Below are 18,615 nucleotides of genomic sequence, written 5' to 3'. Positions count from 1 at the left end.
AATTATTTATGCAAATGAAACTGCCGTATTAATGAATTTTGTCTAGGTTGAAATGACATGAAAATACTTTTTCGCAAATACCTACGTTACCTATACTGAAAATAGTTAAAATCAATAACTTACCATTAAACACATCTATGAGGTCTTCTAACCCCCAAGATATAAGAATTTGATCTATACTAATACTTGCATCCATAATGTATTTAAAACTGACGACAAAAAAGAACCAACAATCAACAGGTGCATGCATAAAATGGCGCGTGTACGTGTTCCACTTAGCTAGTCCCACAATAAAATAGCGGGAATAGGGCAGTCAGGTGGTAGGTTCATTCCTTCAATACCGTTTGACATCGACAATTGCCGAATAAGACCCGATCAAGGTTTGATAGTTGGTTATTATTAAAGGGTGTTATTGTAACAATATTCTGGCGTATTTGAATTATAACCCGATTTATATTCATTATATTTTGGGAAATTAATATTGAAAATTGTATTATAATAATAACACGTAGTAGTATTCGATATACTGCATCATTAATAATTCGTGAAATATTATCTCAAGAAATTAAAATAATTACCTATACTTGAAACACCATTGTGATTATTGTTTATCAGATATCTGGTATAGAAAATGGTTTAGCAAACCTGTCTAATTAATTGAGTTTTCTCCGTGTAGATATGCAATAATGTTTTAACCCAGTCAGCGGTAATATTAGCAATTATTAATATTCGCCAAATTTAGAGACCTTAACATTATCATTCGATTGCGATTGCTGCACATACATAAAAGCATTTGTTGCTATAATAAATTATCCCGTACTTGTGCGAAGGTCGCATTTCTTTGTTATCTTGTTTGTAAAAATTAAACATGGTTGGATTAGACAAAATGAAATAAAATAAATAAATGTTTTTAATGTCACCTCATTTATCAGTGTGTTTCGGTATAAAAAATTAGGGTATGGACTCGATACTGTGTCGTAGATTGACCAATGGAGACAATTTACAATTCAGTTACACCGAAAACATTCACAGTGAAGGTAATACTTAGATACAAAAAATTGATGTTAGATTAAGTCATAGTTGAGACAGCTGAATTTGATTTTGTTTAGTAAATCCCATGTACCTACCAGGTAGCTTCTAGCTAATAAGCTGCCACTTGTATAGTTTACTTCAAAGAACTTTCATTTATCGACAAAATAATCTTATTTTGGTGTCAAATATGTGGTGACTGCGATGCTCGGTCAGGCTTGTAACTTATTCATCGACTTGTTTATTAGTAAATAGCTACATACAATAATTTGAATAATAATAAATCGTCTAGCTTCCAATTACGTTGCTTAGCTTATGTTCGCCTTCCCAGAATGTATTTTTTATCTCCTTCCATTTGAATATAATGTCTAATAGATTGTACAAATAGCTCTGTGTGAAGGCTTAGGTAGCTGCCTATGCCTACTTAACTGAGATATGAACGACATTTGTTGTTGAAACGGGTTGTGTTGTATATTTATACAAGTAAATGATTTTTTCCCTTAAGTTCCACAAATAGACGGATTGGATTGTATTTGCGTTGGTAAATAGGTACATTTTCTTTTAAATTAAATGTTTCTATTTCTATTAAGTCTACTTACTAAAGTACGTATTTTGTTATTTTAAATAATTTAATTAATCTTTTCTCTTCATATCTACACACATACTATCATCATAATAGTCCAACGTAAAATGTCGTTTGAAACTTGTAAAATTTTCCGATACATTGGTTTTTTATCTCTTACTAGCTGGACCAATCAAATATGTATGTTTCATTATAATCGTGAAAAATGCACAAGATACTTCATTCAGATGAAATCTGGATAACCTGAAATTGTCGGGGAACATCATATAGGTATATGGAAATATTAGAGAAATATCGAGGAATTTCTAAAATTTTCATGGAATTTTTCAAATTCCATTTATAATCGGTCTTTATGTACAAGGTGTTACCACTGGATGTTACGTTAAAAATTAAAATCGCTACTACTACTAATTTTTAGGACGTCTATCTCTACCATCTGTGTCGTATGTTTGTTGGTTAGCTGTGATTAAAAATTAGATTAAGCTATTTATATAGGTACGTATTTTAGTTTTTTTAAAATCAAATTTCATTATCATTGCAAATACGAATTTCGAAACTATTAATACAGAAAAACTTAAATGGTTAAAGTAAATTCCTATTTGAATTTTACTCACAATCAGAAAAAATTTAAAACCTCTCTTTTTAAAAATCAGCAGTAAATCTGTTATTTTCAGTTCAGTGGGAAAAAATTGTTCAACCTTCCTTTAAATATCGTATCTATAATTTGTTTGATATTACAATAACAATTTATTTTTTTTAAGTAAATCCATATGAAAAAATTAAGCTATGTTCTCGAAAATATTCGTTGAAAAAAGAAACTAATTGCGCTAGTAAAAAGAACACAAAAAATTAATTACGTCAGAGTGGTTTAAAAATTTTTCCAGTTGAACTACAAAACGAAGGTAGGTAAAGTTAAAAACAGCCATTTTTACTTTTTTTTAATAAAATTCAAACGAACAAGAAATGACTCTTCAATAGAATTAGTCAGAATTCAGTCCATATAAAGGCTTTTCAGTATCTCTAATAGTTTCCGAGAGTTTGCACTATAGTGGCAATCAAATTTAATTTACAAAGTTTTTTATTCCATTAAAAATAATGTTTTTCTTTCATTATTTTTGCATCTCTGAACATTAAAATAAATACAACCTAAATGTACTGACGAATTTTTAATTTGGAAAAAATGAAAATGACATTAATACGATCAAAATTCAAAATAATATTGATATTTTTCAAAAAATTTAGGAAATTGGCCAAATTGTAATTCTTCTCATTTATTTTTACGAAATTTAAATTTCCATATCGAAATATTATAAAAAAATATAAATAAAAAAAATATATAAAAAATATAAAAGTATTAAAATAATATAAATATTATAAAAAATCGAAACATTTCCGCTAACTTGAGCTCCGTACATAATTTTTATTTAAAGTTAGGAGTCTGTGTTCTTAAGTAAAGATTAATGAATATCAACGAAAATAATAGAAAACAAAAGAGAGTACTTTTATGTAGTGTGTTAAATTTTATTAAAATTATTGCCAAACGTTACCCAAGTCATCGGAACTAATCTTAGAAATTATTATAATATAAAAAATAATTCTGAATCCTAAAAATATGAACATTTTCAAAATGAATGTATTAGAAGGTTTATAAATTTTATGACAATTTAAATGAAAACCTAGTAATTATATCAATACTCGCAATCATATTAATTTAAATAAATACTTATCAATCTTAGTACTATTTTTTCAAACATTTAAAAATGAATTGTATAACTTAGTTATTATTTTCTTACTTTGGTATTTTCTGTCAAATTTATTGTAACCCATTAAGAATAACATTTTTTATTATCTAGTTCTATCTATGTTCAACACTGTTAATTTTGTACATTTATCTTTTGTCTTTTTACAAAATTTAAATGTATAGTATCTGTCGAATTACTGTATCTTTTCTCTGGTATAAAGGTTATTATTAGATTGACTATTAGTTTATATTTTTTTTTTCAAAATTTTTTTTGTATTATAAGTTACTGGGCTTAGCTATAATTTTAATAACAAAATTTTTACACATTACCTGTATACTCTCTCTTTATTGTTTTCTTTTGTTGTTTTATTTAAAGGTCAGCTTTATCAGTTGATGGAGTATGTAAATAGTAACTTTCATAATAGAGTTCTTAATAATTTGACAAAAGAATTACTGATTTTGTACAGTATTATTAATTAATTAAAGCTCTTAGAATTGAGTTCCACATATTTTTCGAAAAATTCCGTATACCTATTTTTCGAAAAGTGTATACCTATATATTTCTTAAATCTTAACTGATTAAAATAATTTTATTTTCTGCTAAATAAAAAAAACACCTTGTATATCAAGATGCCCTTATTTGGCATTCAGACACTAGAAAATTAAAAAAAAAGTTTTTTCAAAAATGTTCCATATCTGTTGCAAATTTTATGGCGGTCAGTGTATAATTTTTTAAAGAATGACACTGTAAAATATGTACGTTGTAGATATTGACAAAATATAGGAAATGGCGATTAAAGAACTTGGATTTTCGTAAACAGGAACATTTTCAAATCTACCTAGAAAACTAGCAAATCGTTGGGAGTTATATGCATCCTGGATCCTGGTGATGGTTGAGGACTCGTATAGCAGCTAAAGAAACGTCGCATCTTCGGGTAATCTAATCGTTATCTCAAGATTAGCCGTGTCGTCGGTTCCTTAAACGATCTATTACGTACATGAGCGTGTGTGCCTGATACCAAAATTCCTGGCGAGTTCAAGCCATAAGAGAACCGGTACTAGAAAAAAGATTCGAAAGTTTTTTTAAACTACTGTTAGAATAGGATATTATTTCGCCATCTAACTGGAACATGCGATATTACGATGGAAATAAAAGCTAAATTTAGAATTCCTTATAAGAAAACAGCCTTTGAGGTTGTCTAGAGTACACAACGGTATTTTCCAATTAATCTCGTTTGATGGGTGCTGCGTTGCAGATATGGATGTACCGGCAGACGCGACCGACTGTATATTCTCGATACGTACAGGGTTTTTCAACCGAGAGTCGTCGCTCTTAAGACTCAAGAACGGTTCGTGCGCTGAGGAAGACATGCTTCCATATTACATAGCTGTAGAACAGAGCCCAGCGTAATAAAAAAAAAACTGCGTTAAATTTCACACTCGTAATTCGTATTTATCACTTAACCCTTAAAGGTCACACTTTGGGTGGGTCACCTTAAAAGTCACACTAGTGCGAATTGGGATTTTGCCAATCTTTGAACCTTCATGTCTTCTTTATTTGTTAAAACATAACGTATTTATATCAAAACTGGCGTAAAATTTTCCGAGAAATCGAATGATGTAATTAGTTTTGAAAAAAAAAATTGTTTCTAAAAATTGCGATTGAAAAAAAAACATTTTTCGAAAAATAATTTTTTTTAAATTCGTATTTTTTTTATAAATAATGGCTAGAAAAAAAGTAAAAAATGATTTTGAAGGTCAAAGTCTATATTTTTATATAATTTATAAAATGTTATCGATTTTTTCCATAGGCATTTTTTGAAATGATTTTTGGCTCCTTTTCTGTAAATTGATGTTTATTTTTGTATAAAAATGTTAATTTAAACAACTTTATCCATAAATATTGACAAATACATGTTACAATTAAACTATTAATGAAAAAGATAGTTAATTATTAGCAATAACTAAACAAACAACGTTCTAGTCTATTCGACACTTAAAATAAAGGTGTTAAAAATCGGAAATTTGCATTTTTATTCACTTTATTTCTAGATTATACAATATAAATTCAACCACACTTTTGCCCCCCACACTAAAGCCACACTATNATGTTTATTTTTGTATAAAAATGTTAATTTAAACAACTTTATCCATAAATATTGACAAATACATGTTACAATTAAACTATTAATGAAAAAGATAGTTAATTATTAGCAATAACTAAACAAACAACGTTCTAGTCTATTCGACACTTAAAATAAAGGTGTTAAAAATCGGAAATTTGCATTTTTATTCACTTTATTTCTAGATTATACAATATAAATTCAACCACACTTTTGCCCCCCACACTAAAGCCACACTATCGGACTTTTCAGTCACTAATTTGCCAGATAATAACAGACTGAGGCCAGCTGCGGTACGGCTCGACTGTTTGGGCTGTAGAAGGAATTATCGTGGTGGGGAGAATTCTCGGCAGCTACTACCTGAGAAATGCCAGCTGTAAAAAAAAACGGTGGTGCGAATTCGCACTAGTGTGACCTTTGAGGGTTGATATTTCGAATGTAAAAAGTGTATGAACTGTGTAAACCTGGATGTAAACATAATACCTCTTTTGTAAGCATTGCATAGAAAATCTTTCCAATTTTTCCAGCAACAATTTGTTCAGGAAAATTTATTTGTACGTTTTCTATCATATGAGTATTATTTTCATAAAAGGGATTCCAAACTATGTAGACGAAGATATTCAATTTTGAACGGAGAAATAAAAAACTCAAGTTTTCAATTGTAATTTCTAAAATCTTAAATTCGGAATTAGTTGTTACAGTGACATGATCATTGAAAGAAATGATCTAGAAAGCTCCGTATGGTTACATGAATATGAATATTTTGCACAATATATTTTTCGTGTGAATGAAACTACTTTGCGTGTAAAAATATTTATTTCCACGTTATTAAAAGAATACCAGTTAAAAAGTTCGTTCAAATCACTTTGTAGTATTTGATAGTCGTTAGTTATTTCAGTAAATAGTTTGAGATCGTTTGCATAAAATATTTTATGCCACGTGAGAATGCATCAAAGATCATTCATAAACATAGTCAATAATAGTAGTCCCAAATGTGATCCTTGGGGTACTCCAGGTGAAATTATGACCATATACCATTATACTGAACATATTGTATTCTAGCCAGATAATAGAAATGAAAAAGTTAGCAATACATCGTTAAATGTAATACTTTGTTATTATTATTATTATATCTTACTCGTACTTCACGTCTATAGTTGACAATACTGCAGTATAGATAATTAAAGCCAAAGTTATTTAATTTTTTACTTAAGATGTTGTGGCCTACACTGCCAAAAGCTTTCGAGAAATTGTTATAAATTGTTTATTTTTGTTGAATTGAAGGCTCCTCTAGAAAACCTCGCTAATCAAGGTGAAGTATTTTTTTGTTATAGAGCAATATATAATATTCTATAGTAGAGTTTCGAAAACTTTAACAAAATCTGAGAGAATTGATATGCCATGACAATTTTCAATGCTTGCAATGTAACAATTTCAAGACGTGAACCATCATAACTAGTTTCACAAAACTATCAAACTAACCAAACTCTTCTTGTTGGTAGACATATGTTCTCTGATTAAATGAAAGTTGAATATAAAACAAAACATTATTCGAAAAAAATAATTAACTTTTTTTGATGTCATCAAATTTAGTAGTCTGATAGTGGCCACTGATTTTACTACTAAATAATTTTTTGGAATAAATTAGTAGTTTTATTACTAACAAAACCTTCCTCAATCTTTTGTACCTTTTCTATTGCAAAGTACGTACAACATCGGTCCACTGTAAATATTACAAGTATTACATGCCCCAGTGAGTTTTAAAATCAGTTATTGACATTTAAAAGAAAGCAGAAAGAGAACAGTGTCACTGACATTGTAGATTTGCAAATTTAACCTAGAAATTAAATCCAAAAAAGCCACTACACTTTTAAGTTTTTCCTAGAATGCATTGTTTACATAGCGTCTATGTAAATAGGTCTCCATTTACGTCGAGGTGTAAAAAGCATGCGATCTATATTAATATCACAATCTCCGTCCTATTATTCGCATTATCGAATTTATATTTATATCTCGTACATTTTAACTGTAATAGTTCTGATACAATTACTCGAGCCAAATATATAAAGGATGTTTCGAAATCAACCTGATTTGTTTTGGTTTTAGTTTTTTTTTTGACTTCATATTTTGAAGCTTCTAGATTTTTAGAATAAAGTTGGGGAGGGTAATAAAGTCATTTTATATTCTTATAAAGGTATTAAACCAATTCAAATAAACTCAATTTTTTTTCCGAACAAGTTTTTGTCTAATGAAATTAAGAATCTTGTCTGGGGGGGGGATGTCTGTTGCATACTAAGCTTTATGGTATCGAAGAACATTGCTTGACTTCATTTGATAAGATTTTTTAGGAAAAAAATTGAATTTATTTGAATTAGCTTAATATCATATAAGAAAGTAAAAATACGAGAGCTAATACAAAATTTTCTAAAAAAGGGAATAAGATCGTCGTAATAAATTATATTAAAAATAAGCATACTGTATATATTTTTGTATTTTTTTAAATTTTATATAGATAATATATAGAATATTAAGAAAACAGTATTATTTAGTTTTTTACAACCTTTAGATGAGCCTTATTTCACTTAGATAATTGGTAGACAACATTGAAGATAATTAGGCCGTCAGGTGTCAACCCAACACGTGCCCCAACTTCACATAACTTATAGTATCAGTTTTATTCGCAATTCATTGCAGACGTTTTGATAAAATACATTCTAGATACCGATCTGTCAAACTTTCTCATTTCGTATACAAGGTGTTTATACTTAGAGAGGATATTTGAAAAATAATTAGATCGAGTTCCAAAAACTCGTGGCTGAAATGTTTTTTTGCAAATAAAATATTTTTTTAGTGCCTATTTACCACAATAATACGAGAAAAACATTTTTGGGACCACTGACTCCATCGATAGCAGTTTTCCAATATTTTACAATGTACAGGGTGGTTGATTTTCGATAGTTTTATAGGGTACAGCCAAAACGGTGNCACATATCTTACATACCTACTATCGAAATAAATGAAATAGACCCCTGAGTTTGGAAACCGATATTAAAAAAATGTAAGGGCAAAAAAAATTTGAAATTTGGACCATATATAGCCTCACTATTGTGTGCTAAAATTTCAGTTAGTTTCGTTATTCCATTTTTTAGTTATTAATGAAAATGTTGAAAAAATTACGGTTTTCTTCCTACAAAATTGACATCTCTCACTTTAACTCGTAATTTTTTGTTAGTTGATAAAAAATTCCAAATTTTTGCTAACGATAAGTCGAACTATTGTCTTTAATACTCTGAAGGTCATTTGTCTCAAAAGCTCTTTTTTTTATTTTTAAGCAAAACAGAAGGGAGTCTACCTCCGTAAATATTAAATTCTTTAAAAAAAGAAAAAAAAACTGACAGGTAACCTAGTGAATAACTGTAAACAGCAATCGGAAAAAATTTTGTTAAAATAATACAGTTATAATTAACGTAATTGACCATTCCAATGCAGTTTTTAAGAATATCATATTTATAACTGTATTATTTTAACAAATTTTTTCGAATTGTTGTTTATAGTTATTTACTTACCTGTCAGTTTTTTTTCTTTATTTAAAGAACGCAATATTTTTGCTTTTGAGACAAATGATTTTCACAATACTAAAGACAATAGTTCGATTTATCGTCAGTAAAATTTGGATTTTTAATAATAAAATTACGACGAGTTAAAGTAAGAGGTATCAATTTTATAGGCAGAAAACCGTGATTTTTTCAACATTTTCAATAANTGACTTCATTTGATAAGATTTTTTAGGAAAAAAATTAAATTTATTTGAATTAACTTAATATCATTATAAGAAAGTAAAAATACGAGAGCTAATTGAAATTTTTCTAAAAAAGGGAATAAGATCGTCGTAATAAATTATATTAAAAATAAGCATACTGTATATATTTTTGTATTTTTTTTTAAAATTTTATATAGATAATATATATAACATTAAGAAAACAGTAATTTTTAGTTTTTTGCAACCTTTAGATGAGCCTTATTTCACTTAGATAATTGGTAGACAACATTGAAGATAATTAGGCCGTCAGGTGTCAACCCAACACGTGCCCCAACTTCACATAACTTATAGTATCAGTTTTATTCGCAATTCATTGCAGACGTTTTGATAAAATACATTCTAGATACCGATCTGTCAAACTTTCTCATTTCGTATACAAGGTGTTTATACTTAGAGAGGATATTTGAAAAATAATTAGATCGAGTTCCAAAAACTCGTGGCTGAAATGTTTTTTTGCAAATAAAATATTTTTTAGTGCCTATTTACCACAATAATACGAGAAAAACATTTTTGGGACCACTGGCTCCATCGATAGCAGTTTTCCAATATTTTACAATGTTCAACAAACTGACAAAAATAAGTGCCACATATCTTACATACCTACTATCGAAATAAATGAAATAGACCCCTGAGTTTGGAAACCGATATTAAAAAAATGTAAGGGCAAAAAAAATTTGAAATTTGGACCATATATAGCCTCACTATTGTGTGCTAAAATTTCAGTTAGTTTCGTTATTCCATTTTTTAGTTATCAATGAAAATGTTGAAAAAATTACGGTTTTCTTCCTACAAAATTGACATCTCTCACTTTAACTCGTAATTTTTTGTTAATTGATAAAAAAATTCCAAATTTTTACTAACGATAAGTCGAACTATTGTCTTTAATACCCTGAAGGTCATTTATCTGAAAAGCTCTTTTTTTATTTTTAAGCAAAACAGAAGGGAGTCTACCTCCGTAAATATTAAATTCTTTAAAAAAAGAAAAAAAAACTGACAGGTACCTAGTGAATAACTGTAAACAGCAATCGGAAAAAATTTTGTTAAAATAATACAGTTATAATTAACGTAATTGACCATTCCAATACTGTTTTTAAGAATATCATATTTATAACTGTATTATTTTAACAAATTTTTTCGAATTGTTGTTTATAGTTATTTACTACCTGTCAGTTTTTTTTCTTTATTTAAAGAACGCAATATTTTTGCTTTTGAGACAAATGATTTTCACAATACTAAAGACAATAGTTCGATTCATCGTCAGTAAAATTTGAATAATAAAATTACGACGAGTTAAAGTAAGAAGTATCAATTTTATAGGCAGAAAACCGTGTTTTTTTCAACATTTTCATTAATAATTAAAAAATGGGATAACGAAACTAACTGAAATTTTAGCACACAATAGAGTAATAGTGAGGCTATATATGGTCCAAATTTCAATTTTTTTTTGCCCCTACGTTTTTTTAATATCGGTTTCCAAACTCAGGGGTTGATTTCATTTATTTCGACAGTAAGTATGTACTTTTGTTCAGAATAAAATTTTACATCTAAAAATGTGATAAATTACAAGGTATTCCATTAAAAAAATAATAAGTTGTATCTGTCACATAGACATTTAAATGTGAAAATGTTTTTTTGTTGTTACAAATAGAAACTTCATAAAAACACTACAACTTTTATTCAACAAAATTTTTATATCTTCAAAACTAACCGAGATAAATGGGGTGGGAAAATTAAGTGGGACACCCTGTACATTAATTTGTTTTATACAATCTTGTTTCAAATATAATAAATTTTCTCATAATTTTGAAATAATGGGTATTCCCGCATTTTTGTATCAATATACAAATATTTATACCTAGGTATAGTCATTAATAATAATAATTAAACATTTCAATTGACAAATTATTCATGTTTTTTTCTAATAGAAACTCGGCGGTTAGAGATTTCTTGTGCGGTAAAAATAACCAAGGCATCCCGAATCCTCGTTGACGCTACATTAATCCCTTAATTTATTTATAGCTCAAAGGGCGAACGAAAAGAAGACATTTGCCGCCTTTCCAAACCAGTTTTAATGAGTTACATGAAGTATGGTTAATGTAAGTGGTGGTGTCGTTTGGTGCTATAAGGACGATAAATGGATTCCCCTGCAGCTATCGTCGATCAGGCTGCATGGGGTCCTCACCCAGGCCCACTGGGCCGCCATCTCAGAGTTCCTCCAGAGGGTGGCCAACAAACAGCTGGTGTTGCAGGACAACGGCTTCACCGAACTCACCGACAAGCACAAGCAGCTCATGCTCCAGCAGTCGAAGAACTTAGAGGATAAGAATTTAGGTGTAGATAGCGAAAATGTGATAAAATTGACTGAGAACGGGGGAAGGGAGGTCGCCGAGAGGAAGGTCAGCCTCGGTCAGATCCCGGAGGACAAAGTGATGGAGCAGCCCAGGAGGCCCTCCATGCCAGAGCTACGGTCGTTAGATAGAGATAATTTATTTATTAATAATTTATTAAAGTCAGAGACTGATAACAATAAGAAGACTGATAGGGTATCTAAAGAGAACGACGAGATCGTCCTGAGGCTGCTCAAGAAGTACTGCAAGTACAGCAAGGACGCCCTCGACAACGACATAGTCAGCGCAATAGAACAGATTCCAGACGATGAAGTCGACAAATCCCGAAGGTCGAGCACCGCGGAATTCGATAATCAACCGAGGTCGAAGATGCTGAATAACATCGATCACACCTTCGAGGAGGTGCAGCCTAGGACGAGGAAGATGAGCTACGTACCTAGGGAAGAGAAGATATACGAAAACCTGAACGATTTTCCCTTGGATTCTCTGGAAGAAGACAAGAACGAGCACGTCATTCGCTGGCTGAAGCAACAGAACAGCCAGATCGCATTCGACAACGTTCCCGCGCGGAGGCACTCCGCCGTCGACATAACGATCTCCTCTCCCACGGACAGCAGGAAGAGCAGTTTCGTGGAAAGGAAATCGTCCTCCTCCGGCTTCGAGTCGAGGAAGTCCAGTCTCACCACGCCCTCTACTCCGGAAAGTAGAAAATCGTCCTGGTGCGACAGTACTATGAACAGTAGGAAAAGTAGTGTAGGTTCTAATAGTAGTTGTTCTGAATGTGATGACTCCGACGGCTTAACCCAGTGGCAGAAATTCGTCAAGAAACACCTCAACGCCAAGAACTCCGAGAGGAGGCTCAAGAAGCAGTGGCAGGCGTGGAGTAGGAACAAGAGGAAGCTCAGCGCCTCCTCTGATAACGGTTGCACTGATCTTGCCAGCCAACAGTAAGTTGTTCCTTAACGTAATTTTTTAACCAATATTTGTTTGTTTTTCTCCAAGTTCCAACTTTTAATATACCGTACGCTCTTAAAGAATGGAATAAATTCAGTAAAAACGAAACAAATTTTTTTTGGGAAAAATCCTCGAACAGGTCGGATTTTTAATTTAAAAAATTTTAGCATAAAAGGCGATTTTCAACCGTCTTTTGTTTTCGAGTAATGACGTCATCGAATTTTTTTTAAAATAGCAACCCCCTATTTTTTTTTCTTGATTCTGAAAGATCGTTTCATTGTCAATCGGACAGTATTAAAATATGTTGCCATCTTACATGGGAAAGCTTCCGAGTAAATGACGATTGAATGTTAGAAAACACAAATCAATTAAAATAAAGCAAAAACGTTATCAAATTTAGTTTTTCGAAATGCCTGAAGTTTTTTATGGATCACGTAGGTGTAAATTTTTACAAAGTGTCACTGTCTTACCGACTTTCTAAGTATTGTAAGCGATATAAAAATTATTGTTGAATTTAAAGTATTATGACACATTTAACTGTCACACAAAGAATTGAAATTTTAATTATTATCGGATGCGGGGATAAGACTAGAACGCAGCAGGAAGTTTGCGATTTATTTAATGAAAAACATCCAGATTGCCGTATCAGCCAATTAACAGTCAGTAAGATAGAATCTAAATTTAGAGAAACTGGCAATGTTGTATAGATATTCCAAAACCTGGACGTCCAAGCGTTAGTGAAGATCACAAACAGAACATTTTGATAAGTATGGTAGATAATCCTGATAATAATACTTCACTATTGGTTGCATTGAACAATGAAATTAGTCAGACCACAGTGCGACGTATCCTGAGGCAGGAAAAATATCATCCCTACAAAATTCAATTTATGCAGGAACTCAATGAAGACAATCCCGACCGCCGCTTACACTTTTGTGAAATTATGTTGGATTTATGTCAAGTAAATAGAGATTTACACCGGCAAATACTTTTTTCAGACGAGGCCACGTTTTGTCTCAATGGTACAGTGAACCGTCAAAGTTTCAGGTAAAAATCCTCATTGGATGACAGAGACACAAACCCAACATCCACAGAAATGAAACGTGTGGGCTGGAATAATTGACAACAGAATAGTAGGGCCTTTCTTCTTTGAAGGAACCCTTACAAGAGAAAGATATTTAGATTTTTTACAAAATGATCTTGTTCCAGTGCTTGCAGTAATTTTTCCTAACGATAATGACCCTGATATTCCTGATGACACCATATGGTTTCAGCAAGACGGTGCACCTCCGCACTATGCGCGCCCTGTTCGAGATTTTCTGGACAATTGTTTTCCTAGGAGGTGGATCGCCAGACGAAGACCGATAGAATGGCCCGCGAGATCCCCAGATCTTACACCCCTGGACTATTTCTTATGGGGCTACTTAAAATCCAAAGTGTACGTTAATAGACCACATAATTTAGAACAACTCCAAAATTGTATTATAGATGAAATACACTGAGTTACACCAGAAATAATGCATAATGTGCAAGAAGAATTTCTACACAGACTTGCGTATTGTCAAGAAGTCGGTGGGTGGCAATTCGAACACTTATTTTAGGTAGAAAACGTAATGAATTGTATTTGCTTGACATAGGAATTGTTATTCTTTTAATGAATAAAATTTACGTTTTCTAACATTTAATCGTCATTTACTCGAAAACTTTCCAATGTATGATGGCTACATTTTAATACTGTCCGATCGACAATGAAACGATCTTTCAGAATCAAGAAAAAAAATAGGGGGTTGCTATTTAAAAAAAATGTCGATGACGTAATTACTCGAAAACAAATGACGGTTGAAAATCGCCTTTTATGTTAAAATATGTATTTTTTAAATTAAAAATCGACCTGTTCGAGGATTTTTCCCAAAAAAAATTTGTTTCGTTTTTACTGAATTTGTACTTGGAACTAATAATGATTGTCGCAACCCTCCTGTCTTATTTTACGAAAAAAAAATTGAATACAGAAGTTATATTTAAATGGTCATATTGTGGTAAACAACTACTCTGCTGGCTACATACCCCATCCAGCATTGAGTATACTCCAAATATTTAGTTAAGATCATTCGTGAGCAGAATCACTAACCATAGACCGATTTCAAATCCATTACTTCTTCGGTAAAACGACCGACAAACGGTTAAGCTATTTGCGTGTCTATCTACCGACATGTTTTCAGTGTGGGTGAGATATAACCTACAAATTATAAATCACACCTAAAATTCATATTAACTTAGAAATTTGTAGGTCACTCTCTGCCAGCGCATACAAACCAATGCTTTGTAGGCATTGAGTAAGAATCACGTTTAAGATATGACGTATACTCTGTAGGTTGTCTCACTCACATTTCAGAGTAAATCAAGTGAAAAGGAAATAATCATCTTAGTTCAAAACTTGCGGATAAGAAGTGATTTATGAATTTTCTATTTCACATGCCATCAAAGGGTTGATATACTCTCATTTTGCTCACTGATTCGTATACTTTCGGTATGCTATACATATAGAATAGTGAAAAAGGTATACGAGGTGATCTTTTCTGATTGGTTCACGTAGGAATGTAAATTCTCTGGATTTTGGTATTCTTACATCAAGATTTCTTCAATATCGCATGGTACCAAATAAAAATTAATTCCTACAAATCCAATTTCGAAGCTACGGCCAAAAAAATGTTTAGTAAAAATTCATAAACTTCCCTGTATATTCTCAAGTTTTGATCCAGAAGTTAGCGAAAATTGTTCGCGAACAACGTTTCGGATGTTTTAGATTGAAATGAATACTTAGTCATATTACCAATATACCAAAATAAGTCCATGGTAACTTATTCAAATGAGAAAACTAATAACGACACCATGACGTAACTCCTGTTCTGGGCTGGGATAAACTTTAGCATGTGAAATTGTAACTGCCACACACCTTAAACTTGATGCAGGATTAATGTAATCAAAGTAAAAATTTAGACTTCAACAAGAATATTAATTTTAAGGTAAAAATAACATTTATAATTTCTGTCTTTTCAGAATACTCTTGCTCAAGTAGGCTGGTATGCATTTTAAAAAGTCTAATGTTTATTGAACACTTCTGAAAAACTTATCAAGATGTTATATAATGATGATCTCATTTTGTATGCTGTCGCAGCAGTGTTAAATTTGTCAAAAAAAAACAAATTATAGAATACGTACATACAGGTATATAAGAATATTTTATCGACTAAAGAATTAACGACGGTGTAAAGTATACATGAGTTGCCTCCCTGTTGCAAGACGACATACATTATTCTTACATGTGACATATCATGTCATGGTTGAGCGTTTCTTTGATTATTTGAAATGAATTTCAAATGAGAGTTTTCACCCCCCACTTATTTATTTCTCAAACAAATAAGTAAGTAATATAATTTATTAACATTTTTTGTGTAGGTATCCACAAATCAAGAGTTTCACTTGTATAATGCAATATAAACTTTAATTGTTGTTGCAAAAATGCCGTATAAAATATTACGTTTAAAAATATTGTATATTGTATAATCAACCTTATTCGGGCGCTGGCCAGGCATCACTATCACAAAGAACCACCTCTCTTAGTTTCGGCGTTCCGGGCTACATTATATACTCAAAAATTACATTATCTCAAGGGCAAATAAACGATTGGCTGGCGCATTCCGTGCTAACAGCTGAGGTTTGATTTAAAGCAGCCACCATAGTTTTCATTAAAAATAAACAAGTGTTACAAATGTTAGTAGAAATTCAAAGTTTGCAAACATTCTTTGCGCACACTGTTAACGAACAGTTACTTCGCTTAGTTCTCGTCATTGTGGACGTGGAGCATTCTGAATTTCGTTAGCGAACAGTGTTACTATGGTACAAACGTTATTGTGAATGTTAGTAAACATTTAAACATTGCTAACATTGTTCGTGAACATGTTCGCCTGGAATAAAAAAAGAACTTTAATAAATCAAAACGAACGGAAGCATGAACTTGTACCCGCAATGGGCATGAGTGGATTGATTGCAAAAGGAGTTGAATTTCTCATTTTGTACGTTGTTTGTGCGTTTTCTCGCGTCTATTATTGGCTAAATATGAGAAAAAAAAACTCGAGGTATTCGTGGATTTATCCGCGCAGAAAAAAGTTTTTTCAAGGAAACGTTTAGAAATTGTTATTCTTATACAGATGTCGGAATCCAGCGTGGATAATTAAGCTAATTGTACGGTTTCTCTCTGTTTTACGATTCAATTATAAAACAAGAATGAGGAAAACGGCCGTAGCAACCACGATAGTCGGTCGAACGGAGACGCTGGCGCCATGCGACTGGATGTTTGCCCGATGCTGTCGGTTACGCCATTTATATGTAGCAGCACTGCGTGTAAGACAATGTACAGGCGGTGGCAAACTGTACTGATCCTTAGGTTTCGCGTGGACTGGTCGTGACTGTGATGATGATGATTATTAAGGCCAAAAGCTACCGGAGATGGGTCTCTATAAAATAACATCATATTTTTAATTTGCAATTGTTCTTTACTCTCGTTTAAAGGTATTAAACTAATTCACATAAATTCATAACATTTCTTTTCTAACAATCTTATCAAACGAATGTTCTTCAATTTCAGAAATCTAGGTATGCAAACTGGAGGTGGTAAAAATGTATACACCCAGTTGAAGAATGCGCGCGCGTACAAACGGCGTACACACACAGCCGCACTGGGCGACTGGCCATAAATTTCAGTTATTGATAAATTGCCTAGCAGTGCAGTGCAATAATATATTTTAATGAAAATGTGAATGTTTTTTGATTTGTCGTAACCAAAATTTACCATCAATATAATAAAATCGTTTGAGGACATAAATAATTAAAATATGTTGTTGGCCAAATGAACGTATAATAGAAATTTTCTACACATGATATACAAATTATTATTATTTTTTACCTTTAGCAGAAAACTTTTTTAGGGACGCCTATGAAACTCATTAGATTTTATTGCTAGGCGTTTTTATACATGTTCAACTGACTTCGGAAAGATGAAACTATCCTAAGCATAATGTGAAAACAAAAAGATCTTTCTGTAGCTTTTTACATGTTCAACTTTGATGAAATGATTTTAAAATTTTTATTTTGAATATGTCTGTGTTAAAATAAAGTAAAACATAGGAAAGTTAATAATAGAATGTCTTTTTTAAGTAAAAAATTGCCAGTGTTCTGGTGAATCTTCTTCATAATCTGCCAAACATAGTTTACATTAAGTTTAGCTTCTTTTATAATAGAATTTATGTTTAAATAATTGTAAAATTACACGTATCGACCGACCTACCGTCACTCGTGAACTGTCTACCTAACCAAAGTGATCTTCGTACAGGGTGTTTTGGTAAAATGTATCAAATTCAGGAGCGGAAGATTTTTTCCTATTGACCATGTTATCGCTTTTTGTTTTTGAGATAGTGATACGGTGTATCTGATTTTTTTTAATTTGAAAATAAAATTTGAGTCATCCCTTTTCCAAAAAGCAATAGAATGCTTCGAAATTTGGTGTAGAGAAATTTTTGGATGCTGCTATATGTAGATATCAGTTTTTGACTGATTTTGTGGTACTAGTCACGACTTGTCGTAACATAACTTTTGACATAACTTTTTTTTTGAAATTAGATGCGTTTCAATATACATATAATTTAATTTTACATATAAAGGGGACTCTTGTTAAATCGTTAAAACGCACTGTTTATTGGGAAAAACGCAATTGACTATCGCAAAGTCAGTCTGCTTCTGCTTATTTAATATACGGGGTATCCAGAAAAGAATAAGCCATACACAGTGCTACCTTCTTTGGACGAAAACAAAACGATTTAGATCAGGATTTTGCTTCATTAAAAAGTTATCAGCCTTCAAAAATTTTTTTTCCATTTTGATTAAGTAATACTTTTTTAAAATATATTTTTAATATCTTGTGCGTTTACTTTCTTTTAAAAGTACTAAAACTAAATTCAACT

The 18,615-nt window shown here is 31.4% G+C and overlaps 1 protein-coding gene across 2 annotated transcripts in view; it reads left to right on the top strand.

Annotated features, from left to right (window-relative positions):
- The window catches only part of LOC108904671 (tyrosine-protein kinase Src42A), an 80,184-nt gene that overhangs the window by 19,457 nt on the left and 42,112 nt on the right, over window positions 1–18,615 (top strand). Inside the window, exon 2 of one of the 2 annotated variants that reach the window (XM_018707310.2) lies at window positions 11,316–12,591. In XM_018707310.2, coding sequence (XP_018562826.1) covers window positions 11,384–12,591 — 1,208 coding nt within the window. In that variant the 5' untranslated portion in view covers window positions 11,316–11,383. Of the gene's footprint in view, window positions 1–11,312; window positions 12,592–18,615 lie in introns of those variants that run through there. The other variant, XM_023455184.1, reaches the window with a different exon arrangement.

This window comes from Anoplophora glabripennis, unplaced genomic scaffold (assembly GCF_000390285.2).
Source record: "Anoplophora glabripennis isolate ALB-LARVAE unplaced genomic scaffold, Agla_2.0 scaffold186, whole genome shotgun sequence".
In the NCBI taxonomy this organism is placed as follows: Eukaryota; Metazoa; Arthropoda; class Insecta; order Coleoptera; family Cerambycidae; genus Anoplophora; species Anoplophora glabripennis.
Note: the sequence above shows the minus strand (reverse complement) of the source record. Positions and strands in the feature narration are given on the sequence as shown.